The 22,910-nt window shown below is 44.2% G+C and overlaps 1 protein-coding gene across 2 annotated transcripts; it reads right to left on the bottom strand.

The window, feature by feature from the left end:
• Positions 1–1,090: 1,090 nt before the first annotated feature.
• On the bottom strand, positions 1,091–11,765 carry LOC106570203 (uncharacterized). Of its 2 annotated transcripts, XM_014142282.2 has the most exons (9): positions 11,560–11,765; positions 10,577–10,708; positions 8,642–8,755; positions 8,169–8,225; positions 7,760–7,897; positions 4,753–4,800; positions 4,177–4,293; positions 3,036–3,119; positions 1,091–2,823 (listed from the first exon to the last, which is right to left on the bottom strand). In XM_014142282.2, exons 2-9 carry the CDS (start codon positions 10,670–10,672, stop codon positions 2,722–2,724), a joined length of 756 nt encoding a protein of 251 aa, XP_013997757.1. In that variant the 5' UTR covers positions 10,673–10,708; positions 11,560–11,765; the 3' UTR covers positions 1,091–2,721. The 2 variants fall into 2 exon arrangements, with proteins under 2 accessions (XP_013997757.1, XP_013997759.1); XM_014142284.2 differs by lacking the exon at positions 4,753–4,800.
• Positions 11,766–22,910: the final 11,145 nt, after the last annotated feature.

Here is a 22,910-nt window from a genome sequence, read left to right as displayed (position 1 = left end):
GAGAGGAGGTAAACTACACAGGGATTTCACTTTGAGGCCAATGGTGACTATAAAACAGTTAGAGTTTAACGGCTGTGACAGGAGAAAACTGAGGGATGGATCAACAACATTGTAGTTACTCCACAATACTAACCTAATTGACAGAGTGAAAAGAAGGAAGCCTGTACAGAATCAAATTATTATGTTTGGGGTAAAATCAATACAACACATTACTGAGGACCACTCCATATTTTCAAGCATAGTGGTGGCTGCATCATGTTATGGGTATGTTTGTAATCATTAAGGACTGGGGAGTTTTTCAGGATAAAAAAAAAACAGAATGGAGCTAAGCAGAGGCAAAATTCTACAGGAAAACCTGGTTCAGTCAGCTTTCCACCAGACACTGGGAAATTAATTCACCTTTCAGCAGGACAATAACCTGAACACAAGGCCAAATCTACACTGGAGTTGCTTACCAAGAAGACAAGTGAATGCTCCTGAGTGGCCAAGTTAGTTTTGACTTAAATCTACTTAAAAATCTATGGCAAGAACTAAAAATGCTTGTCTAGCAAAGATCAATAACCAATCTGACAAAGCTTAAAGAATTTTGAAAACAATAAAAGGCAAATGTTGCACAATCCAGGTGTGTTAAGCTCTTAGACTCACAGCTGTAATCGCTGCCAAAGGTGGTCTATAGAGTATTGACATAGGGGTGTGAATGCTTATGTAAATTATATATTTCTGTATTTTATTTTCAATACATAAAAGAAGTGGGGTAATATGTGTAGATGGGTTCTTTTTTTTGTAATTCATTTTGAATTCAGGCTACAACACAACAACATTTGGATTAAGAAGGGGTAGGAATAGTTTCTGAAAGCACTGTAGTAAACAGTACCAGTGTCTATTGCATATGATCCAATGTAACTGGTTTGCTGGATAATTAACCATTTTAAAGTTTCTTACATGGTTTCTTGATGGGGAGGGCAGGTGTGTGCGGACAGAGGTGGACTGAGGGTGTGAATGGGTTTGGGTTATTTTTGTATGTATTTCTTTGATTGTTTTTGTACCTGTAACCCCCCCTCTGAAAAAAATGATATAACTAAATAAAAAGTTGGCTCTGAAAGACTTACTTTATTGCATGTTAACAGAAATACCCATATCAATAGCACAGTCAAACACATTGTAAATAAACAGCAAACCAGACCTTTAGAACATCAACACATTCACCAATGCTGCCCTCTTGTGAGGACAGGGCATCAGTGGACCATGCACAAATATTACAGTAACAGCAGTGACTTTTTCTTCACAATGAAAAGAGGTGGAGGGTGGTCGACAAGTGCTGTAATGTCGCAAAAGGAAGAACTGCAAAAGTTTGTTCAGTGGTCAACAAGGGCTGGAATGACACAAAAATGAGTACTACAATGTCAGTTAGCTTTTGGTTAAAATGTCAAATGGACATACATTTTATTATTTTAAGGGCAGTCCAGAATATTCTTACTGTTTGAGTATTTTAGTATATCTGGAATATTAGAGCATACGCAAGAGACTCTTTTGCTTTGTTAGAGCAAATTGTTCAATAAAAAAAACAAGTAATAAATAAACAAATAAAAAAAGTAGATATTCAAACAAATGCCATACAAGTCAGGTTTCTTACGATGGAATCATAACACACACGGAAAAGGTTAGGCTATGGTAGGGATCAATTACGTATTCTGTGTGTTGATGTGGCATGTAACAGTATTTGCTTGCTTTTTGCTAATGTGTTCATCAGTGTTCATCTACAACTATTCTATATTCTAACATGATACAATCCTCTCAATGAGCACTACAGTACATTACCAGCATTGGTTGGTTAGCTTGGTAAGTGATTAGAGCTGTGATATCATTCACTTTAAAATACATGAATGTGCAAAACTAGACTAAAAACAATGAACAGAATCATATTATGTAAAGCAAGAAGCATCCTGAATACATCACTATACAGTATTATGACACGGTAGTGATAAAGGCTTGTATTATTTGGTCTCAAAAAGTGTGATGCCACCAAAACACAACAAAAGAAGCAATGAAAGTATACCTACTTACAATTTTACATTAGCTTCAGTTAGTCCCTAGAATCCTCCAATCCATGCAGTGACCGTGTTAGAAACTAAGACCTTGATTAGTTGATTATTTGAAACTGCTGTGTTAGTGTTGGGCTAGAACAAAGGCCTGCATACCCTCTTCAGGGATGTAGAACCCCTGTCCTATATGTTCATCCTTCACTTTCTGCATCCACGATAATACTTATAATCATAGTCTCGTAGCTTTGCAAACATCCTCAAAATGAATAACATTGGTAACAATTGACATTTTCTTCCCATTATATAGCTTAATAATTACTGAGGCAATACAGGTTTGAGTGCCTTCATTTACGGCAAAACAGTTATATGTCATTCATGGAAATTTGACCTGCTAGTCACCACACCATCTCCTTAAAAAGCTGAATTCCCAATTAACCCCTAGCCCCTATACCCCTTGGCATTCCTGTAGATCTGAAAGGATATGAAAGGTTTGAACAGTATGTAGGCCAAATGCTTCAACTTGTCTTCAGGTAAGCTGGGTGGAATTTCCACCACCTATCTAATCGTTTCAGATCTATAGAAGTGTCCAGGGCTCGATTTGGAATTCAGATTAAGACCTACACTGTTGCGCATATAATCCGGCGCAAGTGGCTGGAGTGGAGGATGAAGGAGGTTTGGTTTAAGGCTCAGCCGCCTCGATGGGCTCCACCTGTGGGTCAGTGGGGGGAGTGGAGACCTCCTCTACCTGGTCGGAATCGGGTTCAGTGACAACAACGGCCACCTGCTCAAGGAGAGAGGCAGAGAGAGAAAGACTGAGAAAGAGACAGTTATTATATTGACATGTAATGTTTGACATTAGAAGAATCTATTACTCGAACACATCAAGGTAATCAGACCTCAAGAGTAAATGGTAGCCAACAGTGCTAAATGGATAAGCCATTATAGGCTGGCACTATATAGTAGGCTAACCCCTTCGGGCTAGCTAGGCCCTACCTGAGATGCTGCAGCCTGCACAGCAGGGGGACCTGCCGGGGGGCGAGTCTGGGGGTAGGCTGGGCGCTGAGTTCCACTGGATGACTAGAGAGAGAGAGCAAGAAAGAAGTTAAAGGGAGAACAAGACATGAACTTGTGATGTTCAGTACCTATATGTAATAGAGGGTTCACCCTGCCATTCTTTTTTATACATGAAGGGTATCATTTTTGTTTTCTTAAAACAGGCACAATTTGCACTGAAAGAACTCACAAACCTTGAAGTAAAATGTCTTAAAACTTCCCATACAACAAAGTCCTTAAGAAGGTGGCAATTATTTATGCACATATGGGGAAATTCAGATCCGACTTCTCTCCACATGTATTCTGACCAGTGCCCGCAAGGTACGCATACCCTTATTGTTATAGTTTTCTCCTCTTCCAATATTTAATGGATTGAACAACTGAATGGCAACTTTCAGGATAATCAAACCACTGTATTTTTTATTCACCAATATATTTTGTCAGTAAAGGCTCTCCAAACCAGTTTTTTAAAGAAGTAGGCAGATCCCTAAATATGTTCCTAACCCTTAATAATGTACAGATCGGATACTTTTTCAATTTACCAATTGGTGCTAAAACTGAGATATGCATAGGCCTATAATTGTATGGCTTTCTTTCATTGATCCTTAATATTCTGAACCCGTTCTCTCAATATATTATAGTGACTGTCGAGAAAATTTGAATTAAAGGTGCACCGTATTTAAAGGGATGGCTTTAGATAACTGAAAACCCCATTGAATGAAAAGTCCATGAGGAAATCAGTTGGCCAGCAAGTGGGAGGGTTTTCAGCAGTTTAATTAAATGTATTCAGTGCGCATAAGGGAGCCACTCTCAAAGAGCTTGTTGCGCATCTGCGTAAAGTAAGTCTGAATACCAAATACTGAGAAGCGCAGGAAAGGCAAACATTTCCTAAGTCTGAATCGAGCCCATATAAAATAAATTGATTGAAAAACATTTTCACATGCAGCAAACACCACCTGCAGTGTTCTAAATTGTTACAGTTTTTAAATCGCAATGCCCGGGCAGCGCTGCACATGTAAAATGGTGCTTGGAGCCTTTTAGAATGCCCTTCCCCATGTGTTCTGTTATTATGTGGGTTCACCTGCATTCCACCACTAGAGGCCAGCACACTGAGGCCAAACAGCATCGCTGTGATGCAGATGAGCAGCTCCAGAATAAGGAAGATAACCAGAGTACCTATGATGCCGTCAATCAGGAGCTATAAGAAACCACCCAGGCGGGAGAGAGACAGGTGAAGAAAGACATGCGGGATGGACAGTCGTATTGTGGTCCAGAGAAAAATGCTTGATATTACAGTAGCATCAATAAATTCCATACAGCATGAAATGAATGCAATTGCAGGATAAAAAACATTGTCCAAAAAGCTAACTATAATGTCAGATCTTATTAATTAATTAATTTAGCAAGATAATACAAACAGATGTCAAACTAGGCCTTTTGAATAGCCATATAATCAATCACATGAAAGTGAAAAAATGTATAACAACTAATACCTATCTAAACATACGATTGGGTAAGATGTTTTTAAAACTTTTGCTGCAATACCTTTTCGGGTAATGTTTTGTTATAGTAACTATATGAGCAAGGCAGAAATACTGCTACCTACCAAGTGTTAGCATTGACCAGAACATATCTACAATAGTGGTCAACTACTTACTTTACATTTCATTTCGATCAGCCCAGTGCATTTCCTGAAACAATGTTGCTGCAGTAAACAGTAAACACAAAGAAAGACATGTTCCATTTTGAAGAACAATTACACTTTCCCTTGAAACTACATTAACCTAGATAAGATACTCATAGTGGTGTGTTTCTATTCTACAAACAGCAACTCTTCATATGTTCTTACATATTTTTACTTTAAAATATGACAAAAATACAATGGATGATTGACTGTATCATCAATTAAAACCTTAATAGTGTCATCAAAAATAGAAATGTCATTTACATTCAATTCTAGATCCCACACAGGTTTCGTACTGTTCTATATGAGGACTAAGTTTGAGCAGTTGTGTTAGCATAGTAGAATATGTATGTATGCTACCTCCTATGCAGACAGAATAAAGTGGGTCAAAGACTTTGATGCATGACCCCATTTTGACATAGCTCCCACCATAAATAGTTTAGGCCAAATTGTTCCATTGGAGCCTTTTTACAGTTTAGAACAATGTTGTTAAAATTGGTCAAAGCCTTGCCACAATAATCAAAATCCAAAACTCCTTTGCTGAATTTTTTTTAAAGGTCGTTTTTAATCATTCTGGGTAATACCAAACCCCAAAACACTAATTACATGTTTCATCAATGATTGCTTTAATTTGCTGTTTTGTTTAAACAATAATGACATTTAGACAAGTATTTTTGTTGTGGTACTGATATCTACTACTAATATGTGATGTGATAGAAAAAGAAAAGCCTGCACACTTAATTGACAGATTTAAAGTTGTTGTGGGATGTTTTTTTTGTATATTCATATGTTTTGATAAAGTGTTCATAAATCATGTGTAATGGGAGCAATGTTGAAATATAGGCCATTAAACAAATCCACTTGGTGGCCGAAATAAAGGTATGCATGTCTGCCAGTATTTCTTGGTGGAGATTGGAGTGCCTAACTCAAAACAAAAAAAATATTTGTGTAGATGAAATACTCATGAAAACCATGTAACTGATCCTCTCCGTCATTACTGAATGGTTTGAAGCTGGGTGCTGTGCTGAACCAATTAATCAACTAATGTTTTTAATGCTTATTTTACGGAAAATCTTTGCTTTAATCAGATGCACTGTATATAGGCCACACGTTGCTTTTAACTAGCAGCACATGGCAAAGGAAAATATACACTGACTATACCAAACATTAGGAACACCTTCCTAATATTGACTTGCACGCCCCAGCCCCTTTGCCCTCAGAACAACAAAGATTTAAGTGCCTTTGAACGGGGTATGGTAGTAGGTGCCAGGTGCACCGGGTTGTGTCAAGAACTGCAAAGCTGCTGGATATTTAATGCTCAACTGTTTCCCATGTGTATCAAGAACGGTCTAACACCAAACAGGACACCCAGCCAACTTGACACAACTGTGGGAAGAATTGGAGTCAACATGGGCCAGCATCCCTGTGGAACACTTTTGACACCTTGTAGATTTAAAAGGTGACATCAATAAGGGATTATAGCTTTCACCTAGATTCACCTGGTCAGTCTGTCATGGAAAAACCTTAATGTTCTTAATGTTTTGTACACTCAGTGTATAATATCTTGAGCAGATAAGTGTGCGCAACACAGATTTACACATTAATCTTTGCTCATTTAAGTTAAGCGTGCTGATCTCATGTCAGAATACCGCCTTGAGTGAAGACATTACACTAATACTTACACAAAAGACAATAGATTTTTTGTATAGGCTATTGTTGGATGCAACAATCCTTTTGCTCTCTATAAAAATTGAAATGTACTTCCAACAAATTCAGAGTTTTTTCTGAAATCCCGGTTGGAGGATCCCAGAATCAGGAGGGAACAGGCAGGATATCCGGAATCCTCCAACCAGGTGTCTGAAAAACCAGGGAATTTATTAAAGTTCCAGGAATTCTGCAACCCTAGTCCTGAGCAAACATTGTTTCAGAAAATGCATATCAACAACTGATACAAATGTATTCAAACAACAACGGTAACAATCTTTCAAAACATTTGTCAGAATAAATTAATTGTGAACACATTTTCCACAAAGAACTAACTTCAAATTATATGAAATTCAGCAAATGAGTTGGGGAATTTTACATTGTGACTCTCATTGTATGTCTTTTTACCACATGAACTCTCAAGTGGGAGAATGTGTGACATGGTCAGCTACTCAATCAAGATGACCGAGAAGGTTGACTAAACCATGATGACTATATCAAAATTCAGCCTGCACTTTATTGTTTCTTTTTAAAATTATGTCATTCTTTTAGACACTTTTTTTTAAATAATGTTATGCAATTTGCAAATGTATGTAATTTTTTTTATATGCAAATGTACACTAACGTTCAAAAGTTTGGGGTCAATTAGAAATGTTCTTGTTATTGAAAGAAAAGCACATTTTTTGTCCATTAAAAAAAAAACATAAAATTGATCAGAAATACAGTGCAGACATTGTTAATGTTGTAAATGATTATTGTTGCTGAAAACGGCTGATTTTTAATGGAATATCTACATAGGCTTACAGAGGCTCATTATCAGCAACCATCACTCCAGATACTCAACTATTCTAAAGAAGGCCAGTTTTATTGCTTCTTTAATCAGAACAACAGTTTTCAGCTGTGCTAACATATTTGCAAAATAGTTTTCTAATGATCAATTAGCCTTTAAATATGATAAACTTGGATTAGCTAAGACAACGTGCCATTGGAACACAGGAGTGATGGTTGCTGATAATGGGCCTCTGTAAGCCTATGTAGATATTCCATTAAAAATCTGCAATTTCCAGCTACAATAGTCATTTACAACATTAACAATGTCTACACTCTATTTCTGATAAATTTTATGTTATTTTAATGGACAAAAAAATGAGCTTTTCTTTCAAAAACAAGGACATTTCTAAGTGAGCCCAAACCTTTGAACGATAGTGTATGTAATAATTGTTTATATGCAAATTGATGTAATAAGTCAAGGTATACTGTTAGAATGACTGGTTACCACGGCATGCAGCTCCAGTCTCCGGCAGTGTTCACAGTGGTAGGAGTCCTGGCGGTAAGGCAGGTGTTTGGACATCAGGCCCAGAGCAGCCGTGGAGAAGGCAGCACTAATCAAGTGCAGCACCAGGGTACATTTCACCTGGGGAGAGAGTACACCACTACACTGAATACACCCAGATTGACAGAAAATATTATACATTGAAATTTTGTTTTTTGGGGTTTATGTGATTTCTTATAATCGCCTACATCACTCACAAAGATCAGTGGTCACACTCTGCCACAACAGGAGTAAACATACCTCCAAGAATGGTATGCAGCATTTCGGGATAATGTGTTGTTCGGTACATACTGTTGAAAAATGCAGCAAAAAATGTAACCAGCTGAATGCGCGCCAATTGCATTATACCCACCCAAAAGAGAGAAGGCTTCCTGCCCGCGTGGACAAGGACCGAACCAGACAGGATGAGCTGTGGGAGTACACCCATAACAGAATAAGACACATGACTCATAGGTCAGATTACACACCTATACAGAGATTAGAATAACTGATTCAACAAAATAAATTATATATTCTAGAAAATTGCCATTGTAGGGCTGTAAGCCTATTCAAGTGTGCTGGATCAGGGTTGAAGAGAAAGCCTGCAGGAAGGTTGGCCCGATCTGGCCTAAAGACACACTGCCAATGTAGAGGGCGCTGTTGTAATAGTTGATACTTGGCCAGTAAATTCTGACTGGTACGTGTCATCTGGAGTAGGTAGAAGTTGCCCTTACTAACTGATATAGGGTTGGGATTGATTATATTGCCCTAATGGTTAAGATTAGAATTGGGGGTAGGGACATCTAATTGTAGATCTTTGGTTGGGGTCAGCAATGGCTCACTCACCTGTAAGACAACGATCAAAAGGACAGCGACATCACCAGTGAAGTGGATCTCGTGGAGCTGCAACACAGAGGCACTCAGGCAGAGGACAAGACACCCGATGATGATCTGGACGGCCTGGGACAATACATTAAGAACACTCATCAGTACCATTAAAAGGACATTATGTGGTTCGATGGCTCATCTACAGCATAGTGTTTGGTAACCCCATAGTTGTGTTCAGTAGGACACACCGTAGCAAAACATTTTGAAATTCGAAAACGGAATTGAGCCTTCGTTATTAAGTCCAGGAATCACTCTCTGGTTCATTTTTTCCCTGTTTCATTTGGTGCCTACTGAACAAGACCCAGTTATGGGTTTGATTCAGGCATGGGAATATAAGTCTCCTAAATGAATACATTATCATTATATTATAAGGTAACGTGATTATGCTTTATTTTACAGCACAGAATTTAAGCTGTTATTGATTCATATCATATCCTTATAGTGTATCACAACCATCTGTATGGATGATTGGAGTATTGGTGTCTCTGAGGGGTCTTTGGCCTGGTTTGCTAACTACCTCTTTCAAAGAGTACAGCGTTTTAAGTCAGAACATCTGCTCTCAGCCGCTGCCTGTCACCAAGGGTGTACCCCAAGGCTCGATCCTAGGCTCCACAGTATTCTCAATTTACATCAACAACATAGCTCAGGCAGTAGGAAGCTCTCTCATCCATTTATATGCAGATGATACAGTCTTATACTCAACTGGCCCCTCCCCGGAATTTGTTTTAAACGCTCTACAACAAAGCTTTCTTAGTGTTCAACAAGTTCTCTGCCCTTAACCTTGTTCTGAACACCTCCAAAACAAAGGTCATGTGGTTTGGTAAGAAGAATGACCCTCTCCCAACAGGTGTGATTACTACCTCCTGAGGGTTTAGAGCTTGAGGTAGTCACCTCATACAAGCACTTGGGAGTATGGCTAGACAATACACTGTCTTTCTCTCAGCACATATCAAAGCTGCAGGCTAAAGTTAAATGTAGACTTGGTTTCCTCTATCGTATTCACTCCTCTTTCACCCCAGCTGCCAAACTAACCCTGATTCAGATTACCATCCTACCCATGCTAGAATACGGAGACATCATTTATAGATCGGCAGGTAAGGGTGCTCTCGAGCGGCTAGATGTTCTGTACCATTTGGCCATCAGATTTTCCACCAATGCTCCTTATTGGACACATCACTGCACTCTATACTCCTCTGTAAACTGGTCATCTCTGTATATCCCTGTCGCAAGACCCACTGGTTGATGCTTATTTATAAAACTCTCTTAGGCCTCACTCCCCCCTATCTGAGATATCTACTGCAGCCCTCATCCTCCACATACAACACCCGTTCTGCCAGTCACATTCTGTTAAAGGTCCCCAAAGCACACACATCCCTGGGTCGCTCGTCTTTTCAGTTCGCTGCAGCTAGCGACTGGAACGAGCTGCAACAAACACTCAAACTGGACAGTTTTATCTCAATCTCTTCATTTAAAGACTCAATCATGGACACTCTTACTGACAGTTGTGGCTGCTTTGCGTGATGTATTCCTGTCTCTACCTTCTTGCCCTTTGAGCTGTTGTCTGTGCCCAACAACGTTTGTACCCTGTTTTGTGCTGTTACCATGTTGTGTTGCTACCATGTCATTGTCATATTGTGTTGCTACCATGCTGTGTTGTCATGTGTTGCTGCCATGCTATGTTGTCGTCTTAGGTCTCTCTTTATGTAGTGTTGTGTTGTCTCTCTTGTCGTGATGTGTGTTTTGTCCTATATTTTTAATCCCAGCCCCCATCCCCACAGGAGGGCTTTTGCGTTTTGGTAGGCCGTTATTGTAAATAAGAATTTGTTCTTAACTGACTTACCTAGTTAAATAAAAGGTTTAAAAAAAATGCCTATGTGTGAAGATGTCACTCACCCCCAAGGTTTTAGGCTCCACCTTCTGGAAGGAGCCCACTTGTCCTGAGGTGAGGTTGCCAGTGGGAGGCAGGGGGTCCTGGCTTTTGAGGCCCATGTTGTCAAGGCTGACAAGGCTTTAGATGCAGAAAAGCTACACAAAATGGCATAGATAAACAGTAATGAACTGAGAAAATTATAGACAAGGCAATGAATGAAAGCTGCAGTAAATTACTGGAGGAGTATACAAAGATGAAGAGTTATGAGGAGGGGAAAATGTATGTTTTTTAAGGAACCCAGCAATAATAAAGACAACTAAAATGAAACTGCAGGAAATCTTTTTGCAGGATAATATGAGGAATTTGGGATACTTCATTGACATTGGTTGTAAACACACCATCTTCGGTTTGAACAAATATGCATACGCATTAGTGGGCAAAACCTGAAATTTGTCTTGACAAAGGTTATTATGAACTCTGGGAACAACAGGTAATTACAGGTCATTGTGATCTTGAACATGCAGGCTCTCAATTACATTTAAAAAATAACATAAATATATGACGTAAATGATCAAGAACTCTTCGTGAACATGAATCAATATCATGTTTGCATTCCAATTAACTTCAAAATATTTCAGAGGGAGGTAAATTGAGACGTCTGCCGCTGGTGAAAAAAAGAGCAACATCAGGACCGCAGTCGATTTTGGCAATTCTCCAACCCCTGTACTACGCCATCATCACACAACTTTAACCCATGTGAGGACGAGCTAATCACCATACTATAGATTATTTTCTTCACAAATATTTGACATAAAGCTTTAGTCAGAAAACCGATAGATATCTGCAATGTTCTGTGGTCGTCAAATTAGATAAATAAGGGTAGGATATTGTAAGTTTAACCATACACCTGCTAATTTGGGCTACATAAGACAGGAACGTGCTACGTCATGTCCCAGTTAGACCATCTCACAAAGCATGCCGCATTAAAGTGTGTATTCTGTCTTACCTCCTCTGGTTCGAACAAGAAGGTTATTCCTTTATTTATTTTCTGATTTATAATGTCGATAAGGCGCGTACAGCTACTCCTAACGCGTTGGTGTTGATGGGAGTTAAAAAATAACTAGCGGAGACGCAATGCGTGTGTGCTGTAGGTGGATGGGACGTTTTTCACTGCAGTGAGGCGCGGGATGCGCTGCTGCACCGAAGTGCGTGTGCATGTGTGCGCGTGTGTGCTGCGGCACTCTGGAAGAAAGACATGCATGACTCATGCTTTTTTTAAAACTTGCATAGCAATGGAGTAGAGATGAGACCAGTGTAAAATAAAATAACATATATTCATTATTTGCTGCTAGACCAAAGGATTTTAAATCAGAGAGATAAAACGCCTGTAGTTAATAGTGATCAAAAGTATTCCCAAAAACGCAGCACAGGGGCAATGTCCTACATTTTTATCCGACATTTATCCTACATTTTTATCTGATGCAAGACGACAAGCATCAGGGCGGTCCCATACTCAATGCAGGTATCCTGTATAGCAGCGTGCCCTATGCAATCTAAACTCAAGGACATGTGAAGCTTTACCTAAGGGGGGTTCCTCTACTCAGAGGCATGCCAGATTTTACACTGCCTGGATATACATTTTATGTATCTGCTAACCACATCATATGTTATAGCAAACTGTTGCCCTGATGCAGTGGCAAGCCGTCATTCAGGGCACGTGGGGGGCCTTCCTGTTTTGCATGTTATTTTGGCTTTAATATGTGTCACATATCAGTTTGCAAACAATGTAAAAATATATATATATCATTGAGTTAATAAAGCCACATACAAACATGGTCTCTTTTTTGTTTTCTTGAGTCAGCCTAGCTCAGTGCTTTCTGTGGAGGTGAGGCAAGCCAGCAGAAAATACGGAGTGTTGCACCGTGATTGGCTCAGTGTTCTGTCACTCATGGGGACACTACGTCAGCGCCAAGTCTAAGGGTAGACTTAAAAAATTCTAGCCCCTTGGGTGCTGCCGTAGAGTTACATTAGAAGTGCCCATCCAAGAAGGCTCAAGGTCATTGGCCACAGATAAAATGACTTCAAATCACGTTATATGTACAGTAGCTTTGATTGGACTGATCATGTCAACATCATACTTTCAAAATCTTAGCTTGCAGTCATCATCATGAATCAAGTCGACAATCTACTGGCAAATCCTTTTTAATCCTTGTCATATGAAGAGAAATAATGAAGAGAAATTATTGATAAAACGTATCGGTGCTCATCGGCCATGGGACATAAACATAAACACAACAAATTCAACAATGAGTGGTTGGGAAGGAATCCATGGCTAACTGCAAGCATTGCAAAGAGATCATAAGCCTGCTATTCAGTGGAGTGGCTGTGTGGTCCCAAGTCTAAGATTAAGGGTCTCTTTTCCTAGTTTAAAATTATAAACATTCAACATTGACCATGCTGTCAATGAAGCATGATTTGTGCCGTGCTCAAAAGAACTGTTAACTCAGAACTGCAAAATCTGACTTTAGTGAGTTCAAGACAACTGGGAACTCGGGGAAAAAATGAGCTACGACATGGGAAAATATGTTTTGAACTTTCTAGAGCTACGACCTGAAGATCACTGACATCATCATGATTCAACAATTTTGCCTTCTTCGAGTTCCCAGTTGTCTTACAAGCACTATAAATCCAGAGAATGGCAGACTTTGATGACAAAGTTTGATGACAAAATTTGCCCACGAAGGAACGTCGCTCAACCTTCCTGTTCAAGTGAGCACAGCACAACAAGGAGAGTCCAAAAATGTCTTGTATGCTGCTGCATAAATGATGTAATATACTGTAGCTAAGAAAGTCATAATAAGTTACTGTTGTGTAGTAAGCTGTTAGTAAGCCTTGTGCATCACCCTAAGAATTTGGTCTATTTTCATCCCTTAATTTCACCTACTGTTCTGACTTGTTGGTGCACATGTAGCCTATAACCTGTTTTTGAGAAATATAATCATTGAATATTGTAAGAGTCTTCATTGTCTGCTTATATGCCCCTTTTATTTATCCTACGGTTCTGCCTTGGTGTACAGGGAGAACACTGTAAGAACGGCCCATGTTCTGAAATCTGTTGTTGTACATTTCAAATGTGCTGAACAAATAAATATATTGACTACGTCCATCCTAGCTCGCTCATTAATGTCTTACACTTGGAACACACCAACACCGTCATGGTGCAAAATAGTATGCAGCATCATCATATGTATGCAGCAAAAGTTCAAGCCGTCTAGGCATACAGTTTGACGCATATATTCGATAAATCCAACGTATGCACCACACCGAACGCTCTGCGACTGTCACGACAGTGACGGATGGTGGCGCCCCTCCTCGGCCGGGCGGAGCTCGGCGGTCGTCGTCGCCGGCCTACTAGCTGCCATCGATCCCTTTTTGTTTCACTTTCGTTTGGTTAGGTCTAGGTAGGCACGCACCTGTTTTGGGTTAGTAATTAGTAAGGGGGGGTTATTTAGGTTAGCGTAGGATGTATGTGGTTGTACGTGATTGTGTTGCTTGTTCGGGTTTTGTGTGTTCGTCAGAACGTGTATTGAGTTTTCCCTTCTGCCAGTGGTTTCTTTATTTTGTGTACACCACCGCAGAATCTTTCAGGGCTGCGCCCCTATACCGTATCGACTGCGTACAGTACTTCAAATAAAGAAGTGTGGTCACGAACTCTCTCTGTCTCCTGCGCCTGACTCTACCTCTCCTGTTGTTCCTCGAGCCAGCCCGTGACAGAAATCACGTACCCAACCTAAATGGAGTCAGCAGGAGCTTCAGCGCCAGCCATGTCCATGGAGGAAACCGTCGACCAACACTCCACCCTGCTCCACCGGCTGGGGAACGCCATGGATCAGGTGTTGGCGCGCCTGGAGAGCTGGGACCGACGCGCTCTCGGCCCCCTGAACGCGGCAGGCCAACAGCCTGCGCCCCCACCAGCCCCCACAGCACCCAGTACCAGTGGGGTGAAACTCGCTCCCCCCAGGGAGTACGATGGAACGGCCGCTGGGTGTAAGGGCTTCTTGCTCCAGTTGGAGTTATACCTGGCGACCGTTCGTCCCTCTCCCTCGGGGAGGAGAGCGTCAGCGTCCTCGTCTCCTGCCTCACGGGTAAGGCCCTGGAATGGGCAAACGCCGTGTGGGACAGTCCGGACTCAGCCAGGGACAACTACCCAGAGTTCACCCGCCGCTTTCGGGCAGTATTCGATCATCCCCCGGAGGGGAGAGCGGCGGGTGAGCGGCTGTTTCACCTGAGGCAGGAGACGAGGAGCGCGCAGGACTTCGCGCTCGAGTTCCGGACCCTGGCCGCGGGAGCAGGGTGGAATGAGAGGGCCCTTATAGATCACTACCGTTGTAGTTTGAGGGAGGACGTCCGCCGGGAATTAGCCTGTCGGGACACGACCCACACACTGGACCAACTGGTGGATCTGTCCATCCGACTGGACAATCTGCTGGCCGCCCGCGGACGTCCGACCCGGGCCCTGCTCATTCCACCCTCCAGCCCTCCTGCTCCCACGCCTATGGAGATAGGGGGGCAGCAGCCAGGAAGACTGGAGGGGAGGTCGCTCCTGCACCTCATGTGGTCGCAGAGGGCACACTGTGGACCGGTGCTGGGGAGACTCCCCTAGGAGTCCAGAAGGCAGGCAGAGCGCTCCTTTGACACCTCAGGTGAGTCAGCACCAGCCTCACCCAGACCCCCCTGTCCGTCACATGTATGTGTCAGTGTCCTTTCCTTGTTTCTCCCCTCACTCCCGGTTTAAGGCGCTAGTCGATTCAGGCGCAGCAGGGAGTTTTATGGACCGTGGGGTCGCGGCTAAGTTAGGGGATTCCCCTGGTCCAGTTGGACCAACCCTTCCCCGTGCACGCCCTAGACAGTCGACCACTAGGGTCAGGGCTGGTCAGGGAGGTCACTGTGCCTCTGGTCATGGTAATGCGGGGGGGTCATGAGGAGCGGATTAGTCTTTTCCTCATCGATTCCCCAGCATTTCCAGTGGTTCTAGGGATTCCCTGGCTAGCCACTCACAACCCTAAGATTTCGTGGGGACAGAGGGCTCTTAAGGGGTGGTCAAATGAGTGCTCGGGCAGGTGCATAGGAGTTTCCATCGGTGCGACTACGGTGGAGAGTCCAGACCCAGTATCCACCGTGCACATTCCCTCAGTGTATGCCGATTTGGCTATCGCCTTCAGTAAAACGAAGGCGACCCAATTACCACCTCATCGACGAGGAGACTGTGCGATAAACCTCCAGGTGGGCGCTGCCCTTCCTCGTAGTCACGTTTATCCCCTGTCTCAGGAGGAAACAGCGGCTATGGAGACATACGTCACTGAGTCCTTGAGGCAGGGATACATTCGGCCATCTCACTCACCCGTCTCCTCGAGCTTCTTTTTCGTGAAGAAGAAGGAGGGAGGTCTGCGCCCGTGCATTGACTATAGAGGTCTAAATGCCATCACAGTGGGTTTCAGTTACCCACTACCTCTCATCGCCTCGACGATGGAGTCATTTCACGGGGCGCGCTTCTTCACGAAATTGGATCTCAGGAGCGCATATAATCTGGTGCGTATCCGAGGAGGGGACGAGTGGAAAACGGCATTTAGTACCACATCTGGCCATTATGAGTACCTCGTCATGCCGTATGGGTTAAAGAATGCTCCCGCAGTCTTTCAATCCTTTGTGGACGAGATTCTCCGGGACCTGCTCGGTCAGGGTGTAGTGGTGTACATCGATGACATTCTGGTCTACTCCACTACACGCGCCGAGCATGTGTCTCTGGTGCGTAAAGTGCTTGGGCGACTGGTGGAGCATGACCTATACGTCAAGGCTGAGAAATGTGAGTTTTCCAAACCAGCCGTCTCTTTCTTGGGGTATCGCATTTCCTCATCAGGGGTAGTGATGGAATGTGACCGCGTTTCAGCCGTGCGTAATTGGCCGACTCCCACCACGGTGAAGGAGGTGCAGCGGTTTTTGGGATTTGCCAATTACTACCGGAGGTTTATCCGGGGCTTTGGGCAGGTGGCGGCTCCCATTACCTCACTGTTGAAGGGGGGCCCGGTGCGGTTGCAGTGGTCCGCGGAGGCGGACAGGGCCTTTAGTCGTCTGAAGGTTTTGTTCACCGACGCTCCGGTGCTGGCGCACCCGGACCCCTCTTTGCCCTTCATAGTGGAGGTGGACGCGTCCGAGGCTGGGGTAGGAGCCGTGCTGTCCCAGCGCTCGGGCGCCCCCCCAAAGCTCCGCCCCTGCGCCTTCTTCTCTAGGAAGTTGAGTCCGGCGGAGCGTAACTATGATGTGGGGGACAGGGAGCTGTTGGCTGTGGTCAGAGCCCTGAAGGTGTGGAGACATTGGCTTGAGGGGGCACGTCACCCTTGTCTCATCTGGACTGACCATCGCAATCTGGAGTACATCCGGGCGTCGAGGAGACTGAACCCGCGTCAAGCCAGGTGGGCGATGTTCTTTACGAGATTTTGGTTTAACATCTCGTATATCCCAGGTTCCCGGAACACTAAGGCCGACGCACTGTCTCGTCTCCATGACGCCGAGGAACGGTCCACCGATCCCACGCCCATACTTCCAGCCTCCTGCCTGGTGGCACCGGTGGTCTGGGAGGTGGACGCGGACATCGAGCGGGCGTTACGGACGGAGCCTACTCCTCCGCAGTGTCCAGTGGGTCGTAAGTACGTTCCGCTCGATGTTCGCGATCGGCTGATTCGGTGGGCTCACACGCTTCCCTCCTCGGGTCACCCAGGGGTTGAGCGGACGGTGCGTGGTCTTAGTGGGAGATACTGGTGGCCCACCTTGGTGAGGGACGTGAGGCACTATGTCTCCTCCTGTTCGGTGTGCGCTCAGAGTAAGGCTCCCAGGCACTTGCCTAGAGGGAAATTACAACCCCTCCCGGTTCCACAACGACCATGGTCCCACCTGGCGGTGGATTTCTTGACCGATCTCCCGCCGTCTCAGGGCAACACTATGATCCTGGTCGTTGTGGACCGGTTTTCTAAGTCCTGCCGTCTGCTTCCGTTACCCGGTCTTCCTACGGCCCTACAGACCGCGGAAGCCTTATTCACCCACGTCTTCCGGCACTACGGGGTGCCCGAGGATATCGTCTCAGATCGAGGCCCCCAGTTCACGTCCCGAGTGTGGCGGGCGTTTATGGAGCGACTGGGGGTTTCGGTCAGTCTGACCTCGGGGTTTCACCCCGAAAGTAATGGGCAGGTGGAAAGGGTAAACCAGGAGGTGGGCAGGTTCCTGCGGTCCTACTGCCAGGACCGGCCAGAGGAGTGGGCAAGGTTCGTGCCATGGGCCGAAATGGCTCAGAACTCTTTGCGCCACTCCTCCACCAACATATCACCATTCCAATGTGTGTTGGGTTATCAGCCGGTCCTGGGGCCATGGCATCAGAGCCAGACGGAGGCCCCTGCGGTGGAGGAATGGGTTCAGTGCTCAAGGGAGACCTGGAACGCTGTGCAGGAATCCCTGGAACGAACCAGGGTACGACAAAAAGCGAGCGCTGACCGGCACCGCAGCGAGGCCCCCGTGTTCACCGCAGGGGAGAGAGTCTGGCTCTCGACCCGGAACCTGCCCCTCCGCCTGCCCTGCCGGAAGCTGGGTCCGCGGTTTGTTGGGGCCATTTAAAGTCCTGAGGAGAATAAACGAGGTGTGTTACAGATTACAACTTCCTTCTTATTATCGCATTAACCCCTCGTTTCATGTGTCTCTCCTCAGGCCGGTGGTAGCTGGTCCGCTGCAGGAAAATGAGGTACGGGAGGTCCCTCCACCCCCCTGGACATCGGGGGCCCCCGGCGTACACAGTCCGGTCCATCTTGGACTCCAGACGCCGGGCGAGGGGCCTGCAGTACCTCGTGGACTGGGAGGGGTACGGCCCGGAGGAGAGGTGCTGGGTACCGGTGGAGGACATACTGGACCCAGCGCTCATCCGGGAGTTCCACAGCCTCCATCCGGATCGCCCTGCGCCTCGCCCTCCGGGGGCGTCCTCGAGGCCGGCGTCGGCGCGCTGCGGGAGCCGCGCGTCAAGGGGGGAGTACTGTCACGAGAGTGACGGATGGTGGCGCCCCTCCTCGGCCGGGCGGAGCTCGGCGGTCGTCGTCGCGGCCTACTAGCTGCCATCGATCCCTTTTTGTTTCACTTTCGTTTGGTTAGGTCTAGGTAGGCACGCACCTGTTTTGGGTTAGTAATTAGTAAGGGGGGGTTATTTAGGTTAGCGTAGGATGTATGTGGTTGTACGTGATTGTGTTGCTTGTCCGGGTTTTGTGTGTTCGTCAGAACGTGTATTGAGTTTTCCCTTCTGCCAGTGGTTTCTTTATTTTGTGTACACCACCGCAGAATCTTTCAGGGCTGCGCCCCTATACCGTATCGACCGCGTACAGTACTTCAAATAAAGAAGTGTGGTCACGAACTCTCTCTGTCTCCTGCGCCTGACTCTACCTCTCCTGTTGTTCCTCGAGCCAGCCCGTGACAGCGACTGCCTCTGCAACTGCCTCTGCAACGCAATGCTGCAAGGCAAACACAGCGTTTCATCGGAAATGAATGTAATTCTGGTGTACTAAAATGCAATGACGTTGTCGGTGTGATCGAAGTGTTAATAGAAATTACGGATTGCCTCTTATCCGCTTGTCGTCCCTTTATGTCATAGTTTGTACATCTCAATTGTCAGTAGAAACCACATTTGTTTAAGCAAGTCAGCCATATCAGCTATGTTTTTTTAAAAGGCAGTAAATGAGGCTGAATGAACTGTTTCGCTGCCAGATAAGGCTCCGCTGATAGCCAGGTGTAGCAGTGGTAAGGTGTTGGGACTGCTATTGGGGTTCTGCTGTTGGGAGAGCTTTATGGAGGGCTCCCGGGTGGCGCAGCGGTCTAAAGCACTACATCTCAGTGCAAGAGGTGTCACTACAGTCCCTGGTTCAAATCCAGGCTGTATCACATCTGGCCGTGATTGGGTGGCGCACAATTGGCCCAGTGTCGTCCGGGGTAGGCTGTCATTGTAAATAAGAATTTGTTCTTACCTGACTTGCCTAGTAAAATAAAGGTTAAAATAAAAATATAGGCCCTAACAGTTTGTGGGCACCGTTATAGTGCAATTTTAGTGTTGTGTAGTGGCTTTGCTGGCATGCATCCCACTTTCTTTTTTTCCCCCCACCAAAACTGATGTCTGCCCGCTTGCCTTTTTAGTTGAATTCTCTTGCACTCTCTCTCCTCATTAATACGTCTCCAACAGCATCCTGGAGAGGCGTGCTGGGCATGGACAATCTAAATATTTTGCGCCCCTGCATTTGGTAAAGTGGGCACTGGTTATCACCGGGCGACATCAGCACTCACCTGCTTGTAGTGTATGTACAGTAAAGTGCTACCACCTTCAGTAACAGAATTGGCCGGGTAAAGTTCAAATTAATTGGGGATTAGAGAGGCCCAACCTTTGTTCTTTAGAGCTGGTTTGCCTTAACCTCAAAGGCATACTAATCCTGTAGGCCACTAGCAACCATACACAATACATTATACTGAACAAAAATATAAATGCAACATGCAACGATTTCAATGATTTTACTGAGTTACGGTTCAAATCAGCAAATGTGTCAATTTAAATAAATAAATTAGGCCCTAATCTATAGATTTCATTGACTGGGCAGGGGCACATAGGTCTACCCACTTGGGAGCCAGGCCCACCTACTGGGGAGCCAGGCGCACCCAATCAGAATGACTTTTTCCCCTCAAAAGGGCTTTATTACAGACAGAAATACTCCTGTTTCATCAGCCATCCGGATGGCTGGTCTCAGACGATCCCGCAGGTGAAGAAGCCGGATGTGGAGGTCCTGGGCTGGCGTGGTTACACGTGGTCTGCGGTTGTGAGGCAGGTTGGGCTTATTGCCAAATTCTCCAAAATGATGTCGGAGGCAGTTTATGGTAGAGAAATAAACATTAAATTATCTGGAAACAGCTCTGGTGGACATTCCTGCAGTCAGCATGCCAATTGCACGCTCCCTCAAAACTTCAGACACCTGTGGCATTGTGTTGTGTGACATTACTGCACATTTTAGAGTGGCCTTTTATTTTCCCCAGCACAAGGTTACCTGTGATAAGGATCATGCTGTTTAATTAACTTCTTGATATGCCACACCTGTCAGGTGGATGGATTATCTTGGCAAATGAGAAATGCTCACTAGCAGAGATGTAAACAAATGTGTATACATAATTTAAGAGAAAGAAGCTTTTTGTGCATATGGAACATTTCTGGGATATTTTATTTCAGCTCATGAAACATGGGACTAACACTTTACATATTGCGTTTATATTTTTGTTCAGTATATAACCTAAATAAATTGCCATTACACTGTCTTACTGGGCCTTTTCCAAAGGGGTCTAATGTGAGAGGTTTGCTGCAGCTCTGCATGATTACGGAGTAGAGTGAAAGAGATTCATAGCCAAAGGCCCGAACCTACTAGTCTGACTAACACCTAATCTCAAAGTCCTCCTGACTTCAGAGTCCAGAAAGGCTGTTTTGATGTTGTTGAAACAATGTGTTCATAATGAAGGGGACTGTGCTTTTACTGGATGGTTCTCCTAAGTGTCTCTCTCACTCAAACACACAGGCAGAGTCACACACACACTGAGTGCTGCCCCCTGCCATTACAACAGGTCAGATGACAGGTCTCAACTACCCAGGAAAAAAACGAAAGAACCAATCAAATGTTGCATTGACAAACAGCCTCCTGTCCAGACCAGTGAGTCACTGCTCTTCCTCGCTGTGTGGTCACGTGGGTCGCGTCAGCCGGGCTACAAACCTACAGGCACAACCAACAAACAGATGAGCGGGTGCACTTACACATAAAAGGTATGGACAATGTAGGCGTGCATTCTCAAAGCCTGAGGATGGCAGGTTGAGGATCACTGACCAGGTCTCCCTTGTCAATACAATATAGTAAAAGCAAAACTGATATTCTATCTGCCCCAAAATTATTTTTGTAGACCATAAAAGAAGGGTGTGTGTTCAATGGTGAGAGCTGATGATGAGGCGGGAAAATCCAGACCCCGGTGCGTGTGTGTGTTCTCATCATTTCTGGACCGATGTAATGTATGAATTATATTAACAAAATATACTAGAGAATGAATATAGTTGCTTGAAAACACACATTTCATTATATTACAGCACTGCAGTGGTAGTTTTTCTGTTTTAAGGCTTATGCTCCTATTGTAGACATATTGCCTAGTAGCCAAGATAACTTGTAGAATGTGCAACTCAATGTATTCACTTCTGACCATTTGTTTTCAAGTGTATCTCCCCAAAAATAGTGGGCAGACAAGGCCACACAAAGAGCAGAGATAATCAGACAGCAATGGATAATTGAAGTACACAAAAGGGCCACTCGATGTCACACTGACAGAGATAAAACAAAAGTAGATAGTATAAATCAAATTATAGATGTATCTCTACCAAAAAAACATATGTTAAATGTAGTGTTAGGACAAGGAACCTATACTCTCAAGAAGCGAACAATATAACCATAAAACATTTAAAACAGATGCAACACTAGATACATTGCACCAGGAGAAAAAAACTAGATGTAAGTAAAGGGTGGTACAATAAGGGCAGGTTTCCCTGACACAGATTAAGCCGAGAAATATTAGACTGAGTAGGTGTAAGTAGCGCCAAAGCCATAGTGAGGCAAACTATTCTCCAACTTGGCACTAACATTATTATGACATTCTCATCCTAATTTAGTTTTATTGTGGCCATGGAACCTTTGGGCCAGCATACAGTGCATTCGGAAAGTATTCAGACCCCTTGACCTTTTCCACATTTTGTTATGTTACAGCCTTATTCTAAAATTGATGAAATAAATAAAAAATCTTATCAATCTATATACAATCCCATATAATGAATACTTATTTACATAAGTATTCAGACCCTTTGCTATGAGACTCGAAATTGAGCTCAGGATCATCCTGTTTCCATTGATCATCCTTGAGATGTTTCCTCAACTTCATTGGAGTCCACCTGTGGTAAATTCAATTGATTGGGCATGATTTGGAAAGGCACACACCTGTCTATATAACGTCCCACAGTTGACAGTGCATGTAAGAGTAAAAACTAAGCCATGAGGTCAAAGGAATTGTCCGTAGAGCTCTAATACAGGATTGTGTCGAGGCACAGATCTGGGGAAGGGTACCAAAACATTTCTGCAGCATTGAAGGTCTCCAAGAACACAGTGGCCTCCATCATTCTTAAATGGAATAACTTTGGAAGCACCAAGACTCTCCCTAGAACTGGGAAATCTGGGGAAAAGGGCCTTGGTCACAGAGGTGACCAAGAACCTG

The sequence above is a fragment of the Salmo salar genome, chromosome ssa14, assembly GCF_905237065.1.
Source record: "Salmo salar chromosome ssa14, Ssal_v3.1, whole genome shotgun sequence".
Classification (NCBI taxonomy): domain Eukaryota; kingdom Metazoa; phylum Chordata; class Actinopteri; order Salmoniformes; family Salmonidae; genus Salmo; species Salmo salar.
The sequence above is the reverse complement of the archived record's forward strand: the minus strand, read 5'-3'. Positions and strand labels throughout refer to the sequence as shown.

Coding starts and splice junctions, on each gene's coding strand:
- LOC106570203 (XM_014142282.2), bottom strand. CDS start 10,672: ATGGGCCTCAAAAGCCAGGACCCCCTGCCTCCCACTGGCAACCTCACC. Junction 8,226..8,641: donor TTTTGATCGTTGTCTTACAG/GTGAGTGAGCCA, acceptor GTACTCCCACAG/CTCATCCTGTCTGGTTCGGT. Junction 3,120..4,176: donor CCTCTAGTGGTGGAATGCAG/GTGAACCCACAT, acceptor CTCTCTCTCTAG/TCATCCAGTGGAACTCAGCG.